The sequence below is a fragment of the Enhydra lutris genome, unplaced genomic scaffold (genome assembly GCF_002288905.1).
Source record: "Enhydra lutris kenyoni isolate GAN:26980312 unplaced genomic scaffold, ASM228890v2 scaffoldscaffold55, whole genome shotgun sequence".
Lineage (NCBI taxonomy): Eukaryota > Metazoa > Chordata > Mammalia > Carnivora > Mustelidae > Enhydra > Enhydra lutris.
The window spans coordinates 16,738,584-16,759,951 of NW_019154139.1; the positions used below are offsets into that span (position 1 = coordinate 16,738,584).

The 21,368-nt window shown below is 42.7% G+C and overlaps 1 protein-coding gene across 1 annotated transcript in view; it reads right to left on the reverse strand.

The window, feature by feature from the left end:
- Positions 1 to 4,771: 4,771 nt before the first annotated feature.
- Positions 4,772 to 21,368, reverse strand: part of LOC111157555 (chromosome unknown C12orf75 homolog) — a 36,658-nt gene continuing 20,061 nt past the window's right edge. The window contains exons 3-6 of the mRNA XM_022519061.1: positions 10,091 to 10,126; positions 9,198 to 9,277; positions 8,348 to 8,379; positions 4,772 to 5,653 (exon numbers count right to left, since the gene is read on the reverse strand). Coding sequence (XP_022374769.1) covers positions 8,375 to 8,379; positions 9,198 to 9,277; positions 10,091 to 10,126 — 121 coding nt within the window. The 3' untranslated portion in view covers positions 4,772 to 5,653; positions 8,348 to 8,374. The remainder of the gene's footprint in view (positions 5,654 to 8,347; positions 8,380 to 9,197; positions 9,278 to 10,090; positions 10,127 to 21,368) is intronic.

Here is a 21,368-nt window from a genome sequence, read left to right on the forward strand (position 1 = left end):
TCCATAGTTTGGCTATTGTAGACATTGCTGCTATAAACATTCGGGTGCACGTGCCCCTTCGGATCACTGCGTTTGTATCTTTAGGGTAAATACCCAGCAGTGCAATTGCTGGGTCATAGGGTAGTTCTATTTTCAACATTTTGAGGAACCTCCATGCTGTTTTCCAGAGTGGTTGCACCAGCTTGCATTCCCACCAACAGTGTAGGAGGGTTCCCCTTTCTCCGCATCCTCGCCAGCATCTGTCATTTCCTGACTTGTTAATTTTAGCCATTCTGACTGGTGTGAGGTGGTATCTCATTGTGGTTTTGATTTGTATTTCCCTGATGCCGAGTGATATGGAGCACTTTTTACATCTATATCTTTTTAATAACTATCTTACACAGAACCAGGATATAGTGTTTGAAAAGACGTTATCTTAAATTTCAGGCATTTTCAAGGCTCCGTTACTCTTTCACTTTTCTTTTGAAAGATCTTAATGTTAATGTTTCTCCTTCTTTAAGTCTTTCACTCAAGATTTTTGAAGTACTTAATAAAGATTATAAGCATTAACCTTAAGACAGAGGTAAGTGGGTGGCAAGTATTATTAGCAAGTCAGAATCACAAGGTTCTAAATTTAAATAATGTCTAGTTGAAGGAAAATGTGAAGACTTGTCATAATATGGAAAACACTATTCATTTATAACAAAATTTGATGAAGTTTTAGGAATATGTTTTAACTTTTGAATTGGATTTTTATTTTATAGGCCAGCTTGCTATTAAAAGTCAACCTAAGGCAGGGGGTTGGGGGAAAGCTTGGGTCATGTCAAGAATCAACTTGAATCAATGACCAATGGTCAAACCTCAAAGAGTTTGAGCCATGAAACAGTAACAGAACTGGATTATAACCTAAAGAACAAAATGAATATCCATGAGTCAATGCTGATATAAATAAGTGATTGAATAAATAAGTAAATAGGGGAGAAGGGATAAATTTTCCTTGGAAAAGAATTCTGAGTAATACATATGAGGGAATGAGGGAAGCAGAAAATCACCACCATAACACCACAGTGTTCAATGCTGCAGGCAACTTCCAGGGGTGAATGCTAAAATTTGTGGGAGAAGAAACTAGACATTGTCGGGGTCTCCAAGTATCTCCCTCAAAATACTCATGCTTTAACGGGTGTCTAAATATCCCTTGGTGCTCCTTCCTCCAGGAGCTGGAGTTTCATTCTCCTTTCCTCTGAGTATGTTAGAAACTTAGTGACTCACTTAGATAGGGCAGAGTTTGGAAAAGAAAAACTAGAAACCTTGTAGTGGAGAAATCTGACAGATGTCCCCTAACCTAGCAAGTGATTGTGGTCAGTACCATCAGCAACAAGTCATGGTGAAATCATGAGCTAGGATATGTGATGATGGGGAACATCACCTCTGTGGTGTTCTTCCCCTCAGTCTATAACCCCAGTCTGACCATCAGAAAACATCAGACAAATCCAAATTGAGGGAAATACCACAAAATATCTATCAGGATACTTCAGAAGTGTGAGGGTCAGGAAAAACAAGGCGAGACTGAGGAACCATCTGGACAGGAAGACTAAGGAGACAGGACAACCAAAAACAATGGACTGTGATGAAATCTCAGATTGGGTCCCAGAACAGAAAAAGGACATTTATGGAAAAACTAAAGGAATCCAAAGAAAATCTTTAGTTTAGTTTACACTAATGTTTAATTTCTTAGTTTTGACAAGTTTATGTCAGATGTTCACAGTAGGAGAAGCTGGGTCAAGGGCATATAGGGACAGTCTGTACTAACTTTGCACTCTTCCGTAAATCTAAAATTCCTTCAAAATTAAAAGTTTTCAAAAAGTAACCTGCTAACCTCAGTGGGATAAACTGCTGATGTCCCACCTACATGCCATTATGGGACAAGAGCATGTGTATTATAGTCATGTCTTACTGAGTCTTATGTCAATATATATGTATATTTTTTTTATGTTAAAAGTCCACAGGCTTTTATAAAATTCTAGGTTCGTGAGATTTGAGACTGAGGTGGTGGACAGTGTAAATGGAAAAATGAGTCTGTGTCTTTGTATCTAGGGACAGAAACCAACATAAGCTAAAGCAAAGGGGAGAATTTATCACAGCGCCATGAATTTCTTTCACAGAAGCCAAGTCACACGGCCTGAGCAGACTGGGGCCAGGACTGTTGAGTCATTGAGAACAGAGGCAGCTCTCCCTTTGCACTTGCTGTGGAATCTCCTGGCCTCTCATTCGTGCTTCTTGCCACACAACAGCTCATCCTTATGTGCACATGTTAATGCGATGTACATTATTGATTGCCGTGTGGACATTAACTATCCTTGCGTCTCCGAGATCAATCAACCTTGATTACAGGGTATGGTCCTTTTAATGTACGGTTGAATTTGGTTTGTTAGAATTTTTTTAAAAGATGTTATCTCTTTATTTGAGAGACAGAGAGAGAGAGAGCACAGAAGGAGAGGGAGAAGCAGACTCCCCGCTGAGCAGGGAGCCCAACGTAGGGCTTGACCCCAGGACCCAGAGATCAGGACCTGAGCCAAGGGCAGCCGCTTAACTGACTGAGCCACCCATGCATCCCTGGTTTGCTAGGATTTTGTTGAGGACTTTCGCATCTATGTCCATCAGGGTTACTGGCCTGACCTTTAATGTTCTTCTCTGTGGCATCCTTGTCTGAGGATAAGTACGTCATCTTCTTTGAATGTTTGATTGCATTCACCAGTGAAGCCATCTGGTCCTGGTCTTTTGTTTGCTGGGAGGTTTTTGATTACTGATTCAATCTCCTGGCTAGCATTGGTTTATTCAGATTTTCTGTTTCCTCAAGATTCAGTCTTAGAAGATTGTGTGTTTCTAGGAACTTATCCATTTCTTCCAGATTGTCCAGGTTTGGGGCATACAATTGCTTGTAGTGGTCTGCTATGATGTTTTATATTTCCATAACATCGGCTGTAACTTCTCTTTCATCTTTTATTTTATTCGAGACTTGTCTTTTTTAATTGGTGAGCCTGCCTTAAGGCTCATCAGTTTTATCTTTTCAGAGAACCAACTCTTAATTTCATGGATCTTTTTCTGTTATCTTTTTAGTCTCTATTTCATTTATTTCCACTCTGATCTTTATTGAGTCCTTCTCTCTACTAACTTTGGGCCTCATTTGTTCTTCTTCTAGTTCTTTTAGGTATGGATCAAGCCAGATCTACAGCCAGCAGCTTTCAGGGTGTGTAAATAGACACAGTCTTGTGGGTCTGCAATCCTAAACCCTGCAGACTTCCAGACCGAGAAGTCTAGAGGTGTCCTCAGGGCGACAACTGCAAAGCTTGTGGCTTTAGAGGTATATAAGCTCCTTTTGGGGTGGTATGTGTGGCCACGGGAGAGCACGAATAAATATGGTTATCTCCCTGCCCATCTTCCCTGGGGGCACCTCTGTGGCCTAGGACTATAAGCCAGACCTAAAGCCTGTCCCTCAGGCCGGAGCTCCGGGACAAGAAACTATGCTTCTTTCCCATGAAGGCTGAGAGTGTTTCCATCTACTGTTTGTACAGTGGCCTCGGGGTGTTGACCTGTCAAGGACTGTCTGTGTCAGGTCCACGGGGTCCAGAGCACAATCCTCCTCAGCCACCAGAGCCAGGGGCTCAAGGGGCTTCACCGGTGTGGGGGGTTCATGTTCCGTGGCTGGCAGAGTGGGTGTGGGGGAAGGTACCCCCCAGGGGAGGGTCACTCTCGGCTGTGGTTCACAGGGGCAGGACCTCCGCCAGAGGTAGCGGGCTAGGGCGGGGAAAGGGGTGGATAAAAATGGCGACCACCCGCCCAGCACTAGTCCCAACAAGGCAGAAGGAGAATGCAAAACTGGTGTCTGATCAAGCACCTCTGTCCCCAGAGAGGCCCAACAGATTCTTGTCGCTCTGGCAGACACGCTAGGGTTAACACATGAGTCTCCTAAGTATATGGTCGGGGTTTCGTGGTGGGTCCTGGGATAAGTGGGTCCGTACATGAGCCCTTTAAGAGTGGATTTTCCACTTCCTAAAGCCCTGTGGTTCCCCTGGCCATAAGCCTATGGGTGCTTTGGGGGCTCATCCCTCTGATGCAGTTCCCAAGGGCTAGGGTGTCTGATGTGGAGCACAAAGCCCTCCCTCCTCAGGGACAAGCTCTGTAGTAATGAGATCGCTCCCAGTTGCTGGTCTTTGTGCCTAGCCTGAGGTTTCTTGCAAGATCATGCCTCTGTCCCTCTCACCCATCCCAATGTGGCCCTTTTATCCTTTGTGGTGGAGCTGCTGTTCCGCTAGCAGGCAGACCCTTTTCACAGGGAACAATTTCATAGGTAGCTGTAGATTTTTGTGTCTGTGGGAGGAGATGAGGCTAGGCTCCTCCTATGTTTCCATATTGACCTCCTTCCAATAAACCGTCTTAATAAAATATTGACAACAGCTGGTAGAACCAAGCAGCTCCCCTAGGTGTGCTTTACTTTTTCCTCGGAGATGGGTCCCAGGACTCGTCACACTCCAGGTACAGCTAGCAGCCACTGCAAGCAAGATCTGAGACTCCGCTCCCACCACCGGCTCAGAAAATCACTTGCAATAATTTATAAATTTGATATCCCTATGGACAGGTTTATAAGATAATCTTTTCCTTATGAAAAATTTTGGTTTTTCATGGTAACCTATTTATTCACTAGCTTTACAGACTGATATAGTATCTATACACAATGCCATGTGTGACTTCTTTGAAAGTGAACTTTTTCAAAAAAACAATGACGAAATCCAGGTAAAGAGGACTAAAAATGTTTTAATTGTTGAAATATATTGGTAAACTGAGTAATCTACATTGCAGTACCAAATGGCTACACGTGGCCAGCCTCAGATTAAGAGCTTTCCAAACACCCCACTAACCCATCAGTCACAAGTCGTTGAAAAGAGTATAGATTAACACGAAGGGAGGCCGGGATCCCACAAAGGAGGGTGGGAGGATCAATGACTGTGAAGGATTCGTGGTGACATCAGCCTTCAACTACAGAAAATGGAAAGTTAATCAAAATGTGCGTAGGGCATGCAAATTTCGGTGGCTTTTTTCAACATTGCAAGGTCATACGTTGTTCCTAACAGAAGACAGTCTCTGACACAGAAAGGAGAAAACCCAAAGTAAAAAAGGGGAAAAGAGAAGAGTAAGAATCAATTTAACCATTTTACAGCTAAAAATCAATGTAACTTAAAAATAGTGAAAGGTAACCCACAAATATATTACTTTAGGGAGTTCATTTATAGTGCCTTCTTAGCTGAAGTTATAAATAGAATACAGATCTCATTATATAAAAACTATCAAAAAAGTATCAGTGAAAAGACATGATTCTCATGAGCTGTGTTGAATAGCCAGGGGAAAAAATGCCGCCAAACACAGCAGGCCGGCTCCAGACACCAGGTTTGTCAGCCTGTCTTTCTCAGGAGGACCCCAGAAAGCTCCAGATACCCGTGCATTGTTTATCCGATTCCTTTCTAGGACCACAACATTCAACATGTACCCGTGGGTTCAACTACAGACTCCAGAAGGGAGGGGAGGCAGAGAGGGCGACCAGTTAGAATTTCCTTGGAAACTTCTGTGCACGTCAGGATGGCCCATGGAGTGCAATTCCTTCCAAGTCTTAATGAGCAAGCTGTGAAGACCACAAACAGAAGAGGAAAAAGAGTTAGCAAGCTTAACAAAGGACGGCTTAGAAAAAAAAAAAAATCAGCTTTAAACCTACAAATTATTTACGGATTTTCTTTTCAGTAAGACACACATCCAAGAGTCACTCAATACTTAAGACTGAATATGTGGCCGGCACAGCGCTAGGCACTGATGACACTTTACAAAAGCGATGAAGAGCCGTGGGGAGAGAGACTGACGAACTTAGAAGTAAAATATGATGTGATGATGGCCAGGCCAAGCTGCGCGTCAACATCACCCAAATTAAAGATACAGACTGCTCAGCCGTGATGCCATCCCTCCCCTGTGGGGTCAGACCCTGCTAGGAGAGGGGTAGCCCTCCACGCTCTCTCCAGCTCTCTCAGGAGACCATATTCCAGCCAGTCCCTCCACGGGCATCTGAGAGCACCCCCCGCCCTGGCTGTTCCCCACATCTAGGTGGGCATAACGCTCAAGCCGAGGTCATTTGTAGAAGAAACTACACATTTGTACCGTGATGTAAGTGTTGTAACAGATTCTGAAGTCATTCCTCAATTTGCTTCAAAAATTCACCAAAATAACTTTGAACTCCTGTCATTGAGGGAGTTTGGTGGCATTATTTTGAGAGATTTGACATGTTAGGTCAAAAAAAGTGTCTCCGATCCTTTCCATTAAATAGCTTCCTCTGCAAAGGACAGTCTTCTCAGTGTTTCTGTCCAATTACTTTTTTTAAAAAAAGGTTTTATTTATTTAGTTATGTATTTATTTATTTGAGAGAGAGAGAACACAGGCAGGAAGAACAGCAGAGGGAGAGGGAGAAGCAGACTCCCCGCTGAGCAGGGAGCCTGACGTGGGGCTCCATTCCAGGACCCTGGGATCGTGACCTGAGCTGAAGGCAGACACTTAACAGACTGAGCCAGCCCTGGTGCCCCTCTTTCCAATAATTTAAGCCCACAAAGCCATGAGCTCAGACATGTCACAGGCAAGTATCATGGTAGATGCTTACCAACTATGGAAAAGGACAGCCTTTCAACTTAAAGCACTTTTCAGGCAATTCAAACGGACAGGGATGGCAATAAATTATGTTTATAGTCACGGGCAATAAAGAGTTATTTTAGCTAGCAGTCTCAAGTTGTGGGCTGCTTTACCAGCAAGATTGCTAAATTGTTATCAGGGAATTTGAGATCCACACATAAAGTTGAACAACCATCTTATCCAACCATCCCATGAGAAAACCAAACTTGAAAAAGCCTAAGAGGACGTTAGGGATTCCTCCGAGGTCCTGTGTTAGTGACAGAGTTACCACACCTCCTGATACCTAGCTACGTGACATCTCTTTCCACTCTGTTCCAACGCTTTTTGAAAAACAACCTATTTTCAGGAGGGTAACATATGCTTGATTCAACTAGACTGTCTTTTCTATTTGATGCAAATAACAAAAGTACTTCTGCACAGTTGAAAACTGGCAGGGAACCTAGAGGATTAGAACTCCTAAAAATACTAGAAATAGAAAATCTCAGCAAATGTCCAAACAGAAACTCAAACTCCACGATGTGGTCATGGGCACTAGGGAATAAAGCTCCATAAAGCCTTCACCTTGAGGAGATGGTCTTCAAAGAACTGGCTACCCAAGACTGTTGTACCTCTTGCCAGGAAGAAACTGCTTACAGTCTCTGTCCCTCTCCCCCAGTGGGAAAGCTTATCTGTCTCCCCCTGTTAAGTTTATCCCATGACCCCTCCCCATCCCAAACACCAGCTCCAGTAATGGGCCATTAGCAAGAAGTGGGTTCTGTATCAAGTCAGTTTGCTTTGAGTCTGCCAAAGCCTGGATTGTTGTTACAAAACAGAAGAGTGGGATGATGAAAACAACAATCACCAGAACTACCATTTATATCACATAGAATCCTAACAATATCACAGAAACAATCATTCATTTCATATGGAATCCTATTCAAGCTAAGTATTGGTGCCATTTTACAGATTATAAAATGAAGGCGACAGGGGGGAAGTAACTTGCCCCACTAGTGAGTGAAAGAGCCTGAATTCATATCCAAGGTTGTCTGACTCCCAAAAGAGAATGGGCTATCTCAGGAGATAGGGCATTCCTGATCGTGGGATATTCAAGAGGCCAGATGTCAGTCAGCAAGACTGAGAGGCAGTGGGGAACCGAGCATCACGTGCATCACTGGACCAGATGAACGGAGACTTCCTGCCTCTATGAAAATCCTGCATGGGATCTTTTAGAAACCGGCACACAGAGGGTTAATAAAGGAGAGCTTGTTTTCTCCTGTCCTTGTTCCTGCTTGTCTTAGGATAATGCTAACTCCCTATCTGTCATTTCCAAAGTCTTAGCACCTCAGTTTCTGGCAGTGAAGAGTGAAACCTTCATGCTTTAGGCAAACACTTAGCTTGCTCTTATTAAACGAGTTAGGCTTACTTATTAAATGAGTTTGCATCTGAAGCAAAATAAAACGAAAAAAAAAAATTAATTGCAAAGAAAACTGATCTAATTATCAAAGACCCCTTTACAATATTATATGCTCCATTTCACAGATTTAACCACAAGATGAGACCCCTCTTAATCTTTAAGTTCAAGATTTCTCAGAAAGAGCTAGCAACAATATCTACGGTTCATTCATCATCAAAGCTAAATACGTAAAATTATTTAGAAAAAATACAGTACCTCTTGGTTATGGAGTCATATTTTCTTCTAATCTTAAAGAGAAAATTAAGAAAAATTAAATGTTCAGATTACAAAGATCATAGTCTAGTTTCCTATAAAATGACAAATAGTAGTGACATATATGTATTTGCTAGTCCAGATGAGAATGCAGAAAAACAGTAATGAGGAACAAAGAACGATAGTATATTGAAATAAGATAATAATACAGCCTGTGTGTAAATGAAACATATTAACAGTTCTTTAAAACTATGCATCAGACAACTGTACAGTGGTTGGTAAACCAGCATTCTTTACCAGGAGTCCCACATTTAAGCCAGAAGCTAGCTCTGTGGCTACTGTTATCAGAGCCTATTACCAAAAAGACATTAGCTTCACAATTACTACCTATTGAAACAAAAAGGGGCCTCCCTTCATTTAATTATACAATATGCACTTGATTTCCCTCTAATCATCAGACATCTATCAGTACATTACAGGAATATGTTATAAGAATTTACCTGTATTTCTACAAAAACTCCATAAGCTTACTGAAACATTTTTTTTCATTGTCATACGGATCGTCACGGAAATTAACAACAAATGTAAATTTACCCATGGAGAAACGTTTGTTTCATCCACGGAACATAACCACAAACAGAAGCTAAATTTTGCTCTGGAACTTCTCTCATCACATAGGTGGCAATTTCAGCAAATGATTACAATGAACAGACAATGGCTTTTTCTACAGGATTAACAGCAACTGAGTAATATGTAGGTTGAGTCAGGCATGATGAAATATAAATTTCATACTTTTTTTCACAAAACAAAAAGATAAATACAGGGAGAAAGTAAATCTCACCATTTTACTTACTTTTTCGTACAGTCTTTGTTTGGTTGGATACCATATCGACAGCTTCAGATGGCAGCCCTACATACACCCCTCCGTAGTTTCTTAGAGAAAACAAGCAGAGACAGAAAAATCAGACCATTATCAATGAAATTCTATATCTGCAGAAAATGATAGAAGCATGGAGTACTGCCAACAATTACAAAATTATTAAAATAACTCAGGACTTTTCAAAAGTAGAATTTGGAACATTCTTGCCCTTGGAAATGTAATTTTTTCTATGTTAAAAAGAAGCTCTACATGAAAAAAGAAAGCTAAGTTAAGTGAATAGAATTTTTAGATATTTAACTTGTTATGAGAAAGAGGAAAAGAAATCGGAATGTTTATTATTTCGTAAAGTAACAAATATCCATAGAGTAACATGTTACAGTTAATCCATCAACGTTCATCAAGAATTCAGAGTGGTCAGCGTGGTAGTAGGTGCTATGGACACACAGAACATTTCCCTGGAGGTATTTACAAACAGGAAAGGAGAGGAGAGAGAGCTAATGAGTAATGAGAGTAGGATGGAGTTCACCAGAGGAGGAGAGGAAGGGTGGAGTGGACGGGGAGAGTGAATGAAGTCATCCATTGGGGAGAAGGGCACATCCAAAGGCCACAGGATAGAAACTAGCACAGGCCATGTGCACAGGACAAAACCCAAGCTTGCCTGAAGGCAAAGATTATGAACCCATGGCAAGTTCTTTTTCAGATCACACACTCCTACCTGTATTCTCTGTGCCAGAAGCTGTCTGGGTATAATCTGTGTTATTGATCATGTACTACATACAGTGTTAAATTATATCCATGCATTAAATTAATCCATGGACGATGGCCAAAATTATTCAAATTAAAGCCAGCTTCAATGTCACACATACCTCCTCTTGTCGTCTTCCGTTATCGATTCTTCTGTTCTAAAAGGTCAAAAATATTTGCTATAAGCCATCTGGTCCCATAGTCAGACACTTCATTTTTGGTTATGAGGAAAACAGAGCAACTAAGAAAGAGTCAATTGAGTTTATTCAAGTTCTGCCATCAAGTATGTTTATAACACACTGTCCTTTCCACCTCAATCATTCATGCATTAAAAAATTAGTCATTTTCTCCTTAACAAAATGTGCAAATCCAGCAAATGCCAAAAAATCCAAGTGCTAAACAAAAGGACATACAGAGAGCAACTGAGATTGCAAAAAGCACAGTAACTTGGCGTCAGGAAGCCGAGGTTCTTGTCATGGGCGTGCCATCAGCACAGACAGGCTGTGGGCAAGCAGCCTGGTTGCATCTCATCTACAGAATGAGGTCAACCAGATGATTCCTAAGGTCCCCTCCAGTCCTAGGGAACTAGGATTCTGTGATCCTCCTGCCACTCAGTGACACCACTCGATGTATGAAAGATTTCTTTAGTGCAGAAGAGGTTGTGTCCATTTGATTTCCTTCTATCTAAAAAGAAAAGCCATTTTATACATGATGTGCACAGAGAAGGAGGAAATGCTTAAAAGGAAATTTTTAGAGGGAATCACTATTTTTAAAATGCACAGCTTCTTTCCTTACATGAGAGGAATTCATATTCTACTGATATTCCTTGGCGTATTTCTAAAAGGATCGGGAAACTTTCCTTCAAGCACTAGTTAGCATACATAAGTTACTTTTCTTAAAGAAAAAAACCCAAGATTCAAATGCATCTGGCTGAACCCAACATGTAATTCTAAAGGGCTTCAGCCAAAAAGAAAGAAAAAAAAAAATTGAAACAGCTTCTGAATCTATACATTTTAGGGACCGTCTAATCATGGTTTTACCCATTTAAAAGCTGTGAATGTTTCCAATGTATATGGACGGGAGATTTTGCTTCTTTGCGTCTGCCAGTAAGTCTCCAGTCTACAAAGAAGGGAGGTGCAGATTTGGAAATCATCCGTGGAACCCTGGCCGCGCCCACAGCTAATACTCCGATCGAGTGCAAAACTCACTTTGAGATCCAATTTATCCAATCAAGCACACAACCTAAATTCACCCAATAATTGTCAACTTCCCTCATCTCCTGCTAAAGTTGGATCTTTCTAATTCAAAGGTGTCAAAGTCATACTGTATTAGAAATGGGGTTATGCTTATTGAAGTGGTTGTTCACTACTTTTAATTAAAATGGATTTATAACCCATTAGGATAGACAACAGGAAAATGATGGTGACTAACTCGGTGGAATATGTTAGGATTGTCTACCACCAGTCCCAAATGGCTAATGCCATCATGACATTGTTTCTGAAGCTACAGGTCACTGGTAGTTTTGGACACATACAATGTCTCGTTTTCTGGCATAGCTATTCTTTTCATATCCAACTCTGTTTATTTTTTTTAAAGATTTTATTTTTTTTTTAAGATTTTTATTTATTTATTTATTTGTCAGAGAGAGAGAGAGAGAGAGATCACAAGTAGGCAGAGAGGCAGACAGAGACAGAGGGAGAAGCAGGTTCCCTGCCGAGCAAGGAACCCGATATGGGACTCGATCCCAGGACGCTGGGATCACGACCTGAGCCGAAGGCAACCACTTAACCAACTGAGCCACCCAGGCGTCCCAAAGATTTTATTTTTTATTTGACAGACAGAGCTCACAAGTAGGCAGAGAGGCAGGCGGGGGTGGGGGGGGAAGCTGGCTCCCCGCTGAGCAGAGAGCCCGATGTGGGGCTCAATCCCAGGACCCTGGGATCATGACCTGAGCCGAAGGCAGAGGCTTAACCCACTGAGCCACCCAGGCGCCCCCAACTCTGTTTATTCTAATTCTTTCTCCCCTTGCCTAATTCTGTCTAAGGATATATTATTAAAGGTTTTAAAACATATTTTAACTCCCCCAAATGTAACAAAACAGTAAACTATTTTTAACCTGCTATCTCTTATAAAGTATAAAGTATTTTAACCTGCTATCTCTTATAAAGTATTCAAAGTATTCAATTCAATAAGTATAAGAATACTTATAAAGTATTCAATTCAATTCAAAGTATTGAATACTTTATAAGAGTTTTCAGTTTTCTGAAACCCACTCTGTGTCCATTGTAAAATTTTTTAAAATTTATTTTTTTTTATAAACATATATTTTTATCCCCAAGGGTACAGGTCTGTGAATCACCTGGTTTACACACTTCACAGCACTCCCCATAGCAAAATTAATCAACAACCTTGTACATCTAACTTGCAGGAAATGATGATGTAGCTGCCATATGTATTGGATAATAAATTAAGCTTCAGATATATTACTAAATCATTAACAATACCATTTATAAAGACTCATTGGACGTATACTCTTCTGAGCCTTCAAATAAGTTACAATGCCTGCCTTTGTATATACACCCCCCACATAAGAGACTGCGGCTTTATCCGCTCCTTCCACAAACAATTATTCTACAGCATGAAGACCACATGGGTAAAAATGGCAGCATCATGGAGTCTTTCCTGCATGTCAGATACAGGGCAGGATACTTCATGGGCATCAGTGTGATTTCTCACAACAGCTCTGAGAGTTTAGACCTGGGAAAATAGGTCCACAGAGCCATGTAATTAATAAGTATGCGAGTCCAACAAGTAAGACTGACATTTAAACCCCATCTGACACCAAAAACCGTGCTCCACACTCTAATTCACCACTTGCCTCTCAAACGGGAAGATGGAAAAGTAAAAACACTGCCTGCTGGCTGCTCCTGACCTGGGGATGCCGCCACACCACTCCCGCAGAAGCTTCGAGCATCCCCTCATCCTCACAGCCTCCCGGGGAACTGCACGGGCACCTCTAGTGCTATGGTATGGTTTCCTTCATTCCTCATCACCATCCTGCACAGCAGGGATGAGCCACCTTTTTAAAAATTTTTATTTATCTATTTTAGAGAGAGAAGGAGAGAGAGCAAGTGGGGGTAGGGGCAGAGAGAGAGGGAATCCCAAGCAGACTCCGAACTGAGTGTGGAGCCCAGCATGAGGCTCAATCCCGGAACCCCAAGATCATGACCTGAGCCAAAATCAAGAGTCAGATGCTTAACCAACTGAGCCACACAAGCAGCCCAGCCACATTTTAATGAAAAGCTGAGGCTCTGAAAGGTTGAGTAGCACGGCCAAGGTTACACGGGTGGGTAACCATTCTGTGTGATTCCGACTCCTGCTTCACAAACTGTGAGCCCACACTCAGTGCATGAGAGAAACACCCCATCTCCTAAGCTGGATCTCTTTTTTCATCCCACTCACAGAAAGAAGGAAGCAAGACACTTAAGAGTCTTAGTCAATATTTTGTTAGCATTAGAATAAACGTCCAACTGTTCCAGGGACAATCGATCTATGTAGAACTTGTTGGATTGCTGGAACTCATTTGTTATCCAAGTACAAAAATTATTCTGATGGACAGTTATGTTAGAATCTTTTCATCTGGACACCCAAGTCCAGACTGAGGTTAAATCAGAAAATAGTGGTTGGTCTAAAATCAATCTCCTTGTGAACAGACAGGTCCAAGCCGGTATGTTTATCTGCCTGGGGACCAAACACTGCCTCATCCATGTCCAAGAGGACAGCGTCCTACCACCTGGGGTGATGGGTCCTGCCCCAACTGCATTAGAAAAAGAAACGGTTCACCAAGCAGCAATAAAGATTCCTGAAAGGCCATCTCTTACTGGTAAGAGAAGTGGACATTATCCTGAGCTGTTGTTGAACTTAACACACTGCTAAGTGCTTACCAAAGCCTTCCAAATTCTAATCCTTGGGGAAATTCTCAAGTTTTGAAGAATGCTGTCAGAATATCTGGGCTGCCCCACCTGTACCCCCATTTTAAGGACTCACTGCAGCTTTCTTCTCCTCATAAAACATATTTTGAAAGATTTTGTTATCAAACCACCTTAATAATTCACTGGTAGATATTCTCTTAGACATTCAAGTGCCAAAGAGAGCTTCTGATGAGCCTGGGATAGCTGAGGTTGGGGGGTGGGGGTCCTGTGTCCTCTGAATCAAAAGTGAATAAATTCTACATTTTGATAAGCCTGCGCAGTCTCCTTTCTGGCACATGCCGATTTCCTTTCAGGTTTCTGAAGTAATGAAAATAGTCTGTGGTCCTTCTTCCACCCAGTGGTTGCGGAATGCCAGGCTGGGAAGCGTGCTCCAGCCAGTGCATCCCGCCACCATGGAGGAATTTCTGGTTTTCACTGAGGACTTGATTGTTTCTTTTCTGGTCACTACAGCTTAAGGGAGAGGGGCAGGGGCTCCTGGGAGGCCAGCAGCTGTGACTGTTGCTCAGTTGCTAAATATGTGCCCCAAGTCAGTGGGGGTGGTGGGAGGGAGGGCAGAACACGAAGCCACACCTCCCCCAGCTTTGTGAGAACAGCAGCCGTGGACAGATGGTCCAAAAGGTCCTCAGAAATAGACAGCACTCCCTTATCTCCTGCCAGCACTGACACAGGGCAGGAAGGACAAAGACGGAGATGACTCTGGCCTCAAAACTCCCCTTAGAGGTAAGAGCCTGCAGACTGAACTAACTGTCAACAGAGTGAAACCAAGGCCAATGCATGGTCCGTGACCTGGAAAAGAGGGCGGTCTGCTTTGCTGCACTTAAAAACACCTGACAGAGGGTGCTGGGGTGGCGTCTCACTCTTGATTTCAGCGGGGGTCACGATCTGGGGGTCGGGGGATTGAGCCCAGTGTCAGAACCCATTCTGGGCATGGAGCCTGCTTGGGATTCTCTCCCTCCCCTTCTCCCTCCTTGCCTCCTCCCAACTTGTGTTCTCTGTCTGTCTCTCCCTCCCTCTCTCCTGTAAAACAAAAACAAAAACAAGCACCCCTCACGAGCTAACTGGTCCAAATATCTCTACAAAGTCAGCCTACCCATAAGCTTGCTCCCCTAGAAAAGGAGCAAGTGCACACATCAACCAGGATAAGCCTCCTATCACAGTAAGCCGCTCCCAAAGAATAGTTCTGAAACAGTTCTGGAGTCAATGTCCAGGAACCTACAAGCAGAGGCACTGAAAACTGGAAAACTGGAAAATGGAAAATGGGGAAGAAACATTGAGAATGAGATTTCTACCAGGACATCCCCATTTAACTTGCCTGTGGCCCATGCAGAAGGCCGGTTTATTTTGGAGAGTGATTTCGATTACTGTAAACCTCATGAAGGGGTGATTTCAGCTGCTATTCAAGCTGTAGGGTCTTTATTAAAAATAATCAACTCAGCTATATGAGAAGTTTCTCCATGTTTTCATTTTTTCAAGTCTTTGGTGCCAGCACTAACTTCTGCAACTCCCCCTTGAGACGCTGTATCCCTTTTTATTTGTTTTTCTGGTAGGGAAGGAATATAACTGCCCTAGTAAATGGACACACGTCTCTTTGAGGAAGATGTGGAGAGGTATCTACAGTACCTACAGGAGGCAGTGTTGAAAGTTCCCTCGAGGAAACATGGCCTCAATCACTGGGTGTCTGACTTGGGTCTGGAAACTGGGTTAAGTGTCTATGCCTTTCCACTGTGGTGACTCAAGTTAGGTAGGTTTCTGGTTACAGACAGAAGCTTTCCTTATAAAAATATAGAGAGGGAGAAAATGAACCTTTAGAAGGCTGTCCTTCAGGGGTGCCTGAGTGGCTCAGTCAGTTAAGCATCTGCCTTCAGCTTGGGTCATGATTCCGGGGTCCTAAGTTCCCACGTCAGCCCTCCTGCTTGGTGGGGAAACTTCTTCTCTCTCTGCCCTTCCCTCCTGCTCATGCTTTCTCTCTGTCTCTCTCTCTCTCAAATAAGTAAATAAAATCTTTTAAAAAAATAAATAAATAGAAGGCTGTCTTTCTCATTTATCCCTAGGGAGACCGTAACCAACCAGCCATCATCAAAGTTCCTTCCAGGATAAGCCCTTTTGCCCCTTCATCCCAACTTTCTCCATGATGGTAAGTGTGCCCACCTTGTCTCGGGGGGATAAGTTCTGTCGCTTGGTAGAAATGTGATCCTGTCCTCTGGGATCCCATCATGCCTGGTGAGATAAAGCGCCCACCCCCGGGCCAGTGTCTCCTCTGTCACAGCCCTTACAGAAGACCACACCACCTTAGAGCTTAACAGGGACACCCTCTCACTATGCGTTCCCCAAATTTCTCAAAGCCTTAGTGGAGGGAGCATCCTCTGTGATGGAAAGCAGGTCATACTTGAGAAATTCACACCAACATTCTCTTCTTTAGCCTTTGGGCTCCTTCCCCTACAACATCCCACAAAAGTTCTAGCCTTTTCCACCCCTGGTTAGAGTGTAAGCTCACTGCGTCTTGAGTTTCACCAACCAGGACAATTAACTTGTTAGGGTCCCCTCCCTGCACCTAAATGATTAAATCCAGAACCTCCATTAAATACAATACTATCAATAAATTCAATCTAACTCAGTATATATACTCCTTCCTCCTTGGTCTCCTACCCTGAGAACACCAGTCCCACACGCATGCCTTTAGCTTCTGGTGATGTAAACTACAAAATCCTGCAATTACTCTGCAATAGCAGCTCATTCCTCTCAGGTCAGACTGTGTATGTCTGTCCCTTGGGAGCACACAGAGCTCTGACTCTCTCTGTGTGTCCAGAGGCAGGATGCGGTTGGTTAACAAGGTGAGGGGACCCAACTCCACACCTCCCCACCCAGCTGGCCCACCCCTCTCCCAAAGGTACTCCTAGGAAAACTGAAAGTTTCTGGCTGGCAAAGACGGGGAAAGTAAGTCAGCTTCGTTTCACCTCAATTCTAATTTAGGCCAGTCTAGTGCCCTCGCAAGAGGCGTGAGAACCAGAAGAGGCCGAAACAGCCATCTCTAGCCAAGCCAGGGACCGAAGAGCTACAAAGTGCTCCCTGCAGTGTAGAACTGAATCTAAAACAGCTAAGAGAAAAAAGTCCTTCCATTTGACAGAGTTTCAATGCCCAACACAACAAAAGTCATGGCGCCCTTCATTCCATGTTTCCCCACCTCAGCCAAGAGTCATGGGAGGGAAGGAAAAGTGTGAAGAGGCAGGCACTTTTTTTTATTCAGTGGTGTGAGCAAACACCTCTTTGAATACCTTTAAGGGTCTGGAAAGGCCAAGATTTAAATATAGTGTTGTTTACTGGCTCAAGTTGTAATTTCAAGTTCTCGATTATCAGTCACATGGGCCTCGGCCTTGGTGGGGAGGCAAGGGAGAAGGAACATGAGAGAGAATGGAGGGGGACTGGAGAGAAGGGGTTAGAACTAAGAGCTGGGGTTCGGGCATAAACAGGGTCCATTTCACAGTTGTGCCCAGGACCAAGGAGCAAAGTAGGGCTAACAGACTTGAATTAATTTTAACAAGTACACGCTCCACTTTCTGGTTACGTGTAAGTCCCTCTCTGCAGAGCACACTTGTGGGAGGCACTGGTGTTCTCCAGAGGGAGCAGGACTGAAAGCCTGCAGGGAAGTGGATTTCTCTGGTATCAAGACAGTGTTTTGTTTGTTTCTGATCCTACACAGCATTCGGAAATGTGTGGAAAGTGATGTAATCTTCGAGAAAAAAATGTTAACAATGAAATCATCTTAATCATAAGCTCACCTCCCATCTTATGAGGAAAACCTTTTAAGCCACAGGAACCTTTCTAACTGACACGTGGAACACATATGAACAATTTTGGACCAGGTTTAAGAAATACAGTGGGCATTTCATCAAAATTGTGTCTCCTTTTTTTTTTTAAGTTTTATTTATTTATTTGACAGACAAAGATCGCAAGTAGGCAGAGAGGCAGGCAGAGAGAGGGAGGGGGAAGCAGGCTCTCCCCACTGAGCAGAGAGCTCAAGGCAAGGCTTGATCCCAGGACCCTGAGATCATGACCTGAGCCGAAGGCAGAGGCTTAACCCACTGAGCCACCCAGGTGCCCCAAAATTGGGTCTCCTTTTGTTGGCAAAGATTTAGCTTCTTTATCAAAGACTAGTTGCTTGAAGGGAAAGCCTGTGTTGAGGGGGGTAAAGTGTCCCTTTGAGACTCATGATAATTTCCCAGAGTAAGAGGACATGCTTACAGGCTGACCCAGGCTCTAGATCATGGCATCCACAACGACGTTTGCAGACACAAGGGTTACTGAGGGTGGACCACAAGTCAACGTATCTTCCCACTTTGGAGATGGTTGAAAAGATAAATTCTTGGTTGATAGTTTAAAATGACACACCCTTGCAGAGTAGTAGACTGTTTGGTGATCTCTGTCTCACTAAAATTGACCCAACCCATGGCCCTCCCACAGGCATGTCAGAAAAAGGAAAAAAACAAAAAAACAAAAAAACCCCAACTGACCAACGGCAACCACCACAACTAAGCTGGTGGTTGGATAACTTGAGGTTTCACAACTGCCTTCTTCTGTCTCAGCATCTCCATCAAATACTTCTAGCCTACTTCCTGTGAGCTTGCTGGCACCCACCCTTCTCAGATGGAATGCCTAACTGATGCAGGCAACTGCACACCCATCTGCTTCAGACCTTTCCTAAATGAACCAGAGAGCCCAAGTTTCTCTCTAAACATAAACAAGCTCTGACTTCTTTGAAGTCAAGATTCCAGAAAATGGCCTGCCTCAAAACCAGCTATGTGTCTGTGGTTGGTCTCTGGGGCAGGCTGGCTCCCTTCTGCCTCTCCTTTTTGCATGAATATAGTTGCGAATGCCTGTTTAAAACCAAATAGCCAAATAGAACACTTCAACTTTCTAGATTATTCTACTGTGATTTTCCTCTTATCACTTCAGGATCACTCATCACTTTCATCTATCACTTCGATGAAGAGAAACCTTATTTAGAGTTCCTCTATAAAATATAAGCCACTACTTTTTCTTCCTCAGTAATACCTGGTAGTTAAAATATTTATGTCGCTGTATTTGCTTGGTTTCTGGGTTGCGTAAAATAGCTATCCGATGGGGCGTCTGGGTGGCTCAGTTGTTAAACGTCTGTCTTTGGCTCAGTCATGATCCCAGAGTCCAGAGATAGAGGCCCGCAATCGGTGTGGGGGGCGGGGAGTCCTGCATAGCAGGAAGCCTGCTTCTCTCCCACTTCCCCTGCTTGTGTTCCCTCTCTTACTGTGTCTCTCTCTGTCAAATAAATAATAAACTATTTTAAAAATAGAATAAAATAAAATAAAATAGCTATCCCAAGTGAACTAAAAAAAAAAAAAAGGTTTCAAAGATAAAATGATGGAACCATGGCACTGATGCATTACGTGCACTTCCAAGAACAAATACAGATGAGAATTATTAGCCAGCAGCCAGCCACTCCAATTAGCATCTCCTGCCTCAGCCTGGCTACGGCAGGCCTTAACATTCACAAAGTTTTCATTTCCCTGGCCTTTCAAGACAAACATAGTTATGTGGCAAAGAAAAGTATTTATTTCTTACTTATTTATTAAGAAAAACTTTCTAAATATAGAACTATTCTTATTAGCGATGATCTAAAAAGTAGAAAAGCAGCATGCAGTCTTTTCTTTTTCCATATCTGCAATATCACTGAAGAGGCCAAACTTATTTGGTTTGTAAACAATAAAATTAAATATGGAAATGTCTGGAGACCGTGTGCATAACTCTAATTACCTATTTTTAGCTGCCATTCACAATAATATTTTGGAATAGGCTCATTAATTCACAATGTTTATTTCCTTGACACTACAGCTCTCCAGATAAAGTATAATCATTTAATCTTCCTTATAATATGTTCTTATGATGGCTCCTGCTTTTTTAGGGTGATTTCAAGCAATTTTACCACTTAATTACATGTGATTTTGGACAGGATTAGTATTTTATCATTGACTATTTTGGAGTCTAAGTAATCTCATTCATTTCTTCAAAATTCAAAAGTTCCTTTTGACAGTTATCTTCAAATGTCTCTCTTTGTATGAGCCCTTGGCCAACAGGGGTCCCTTTCTTTCTTCCAGAATGTACTACCGGAAAATATGAATAACGTTCACTCTTTGTCTGGAAGCAATGGATCAAGAGTCAATTTGCAATTTCCCTACCCTCCTTCTGCTCTCCTGAGAGATACACAGTGCTCAGGATTATTTTGGCATTGGCTGTAGAAGCGTCATTTGCTAAAGACAGGAGTGTTCTCTCCACCTCCTTACCTTAAGAAACTTTGCTTTTCCCTCATGGTAACTCTTTGCTGGAAATATCCTAGTGTCTCCAAACGGAAGATGAAGCCAGCAGGCTCCCAACCTCCCCGCTGAGCTCTTTCAGATGGGGCCGATTTCACCTTCACTCAAATCCTCTCCTCTGGGAATTGGAACCCTGCGACAGCAGCCCCAAATACCTTAAAGGTTTTTGGCTCTGACCCAAAGGTTTTCTTCTGAACCTTCATTATCTCAAATGATTTTAAATTCCATGAAAATCACCCAGTTGACCTTCATTTCACATTTTGCTGACTTCCTCTACTCCAACAACTTGTATTGCTACGGTAATAACTCACTCCCATGACCGCTCTGAGGAGCTTAGTTCCTGGAACTACTTCACCTCTGACATTTTACAGTAGACAATCTCACTCCCTAGAGGGGGAAAAAAAAAATCATCCTTCTGCTCTTCCCACCTCCTGCCCCCGGCCATCCTAAGAAGCCACTCTCCCCCTCTCCCCATTCTCCCATTCCTCAGCCCCTTAGGGCATGCCTTGCAGCCAAACATTTTGGCAACACTTGCTGGTCACCACCATCTCTGTCTGCCCTGGGATGAACACACTCACCCGTTTTCTCTCTTCCTCTTCCCAGTGCACTGGCCCTATCTAAGGAGAATCTGACCGTGTACTGATGGGCCAACAATGGGACTGTGTATTTCCTAACTTCAGCGATGTACTGGTTCTACTGTCAGGTGTTCATAACAGAGCCTCTGCCAAGTCTTTTCAACAACACTGCAAACATCTGATAATCCTTCCTAGCTACTATTTATGGGCAGCAGGAAAGCATAATGCCAAGTATTATCCCGAGATACTAAATATACTGTACCAATAACCATCACAACCCTTGGGCAGTTACTTAACTTCTCTATGCCCCATATCCTCATTTGTAAAATGAAATGTCATACTGTTTCCATCAGACTGTTATGGGTACAGAATGAGAGAATGCATAATCATAATATATCATAATGCATAATCATTATATATATATATATGGAAGAGCTCTAGTAACAGAATGATGATGATAAGGATAAAGATGGTTGCCCTGTACATTTATTA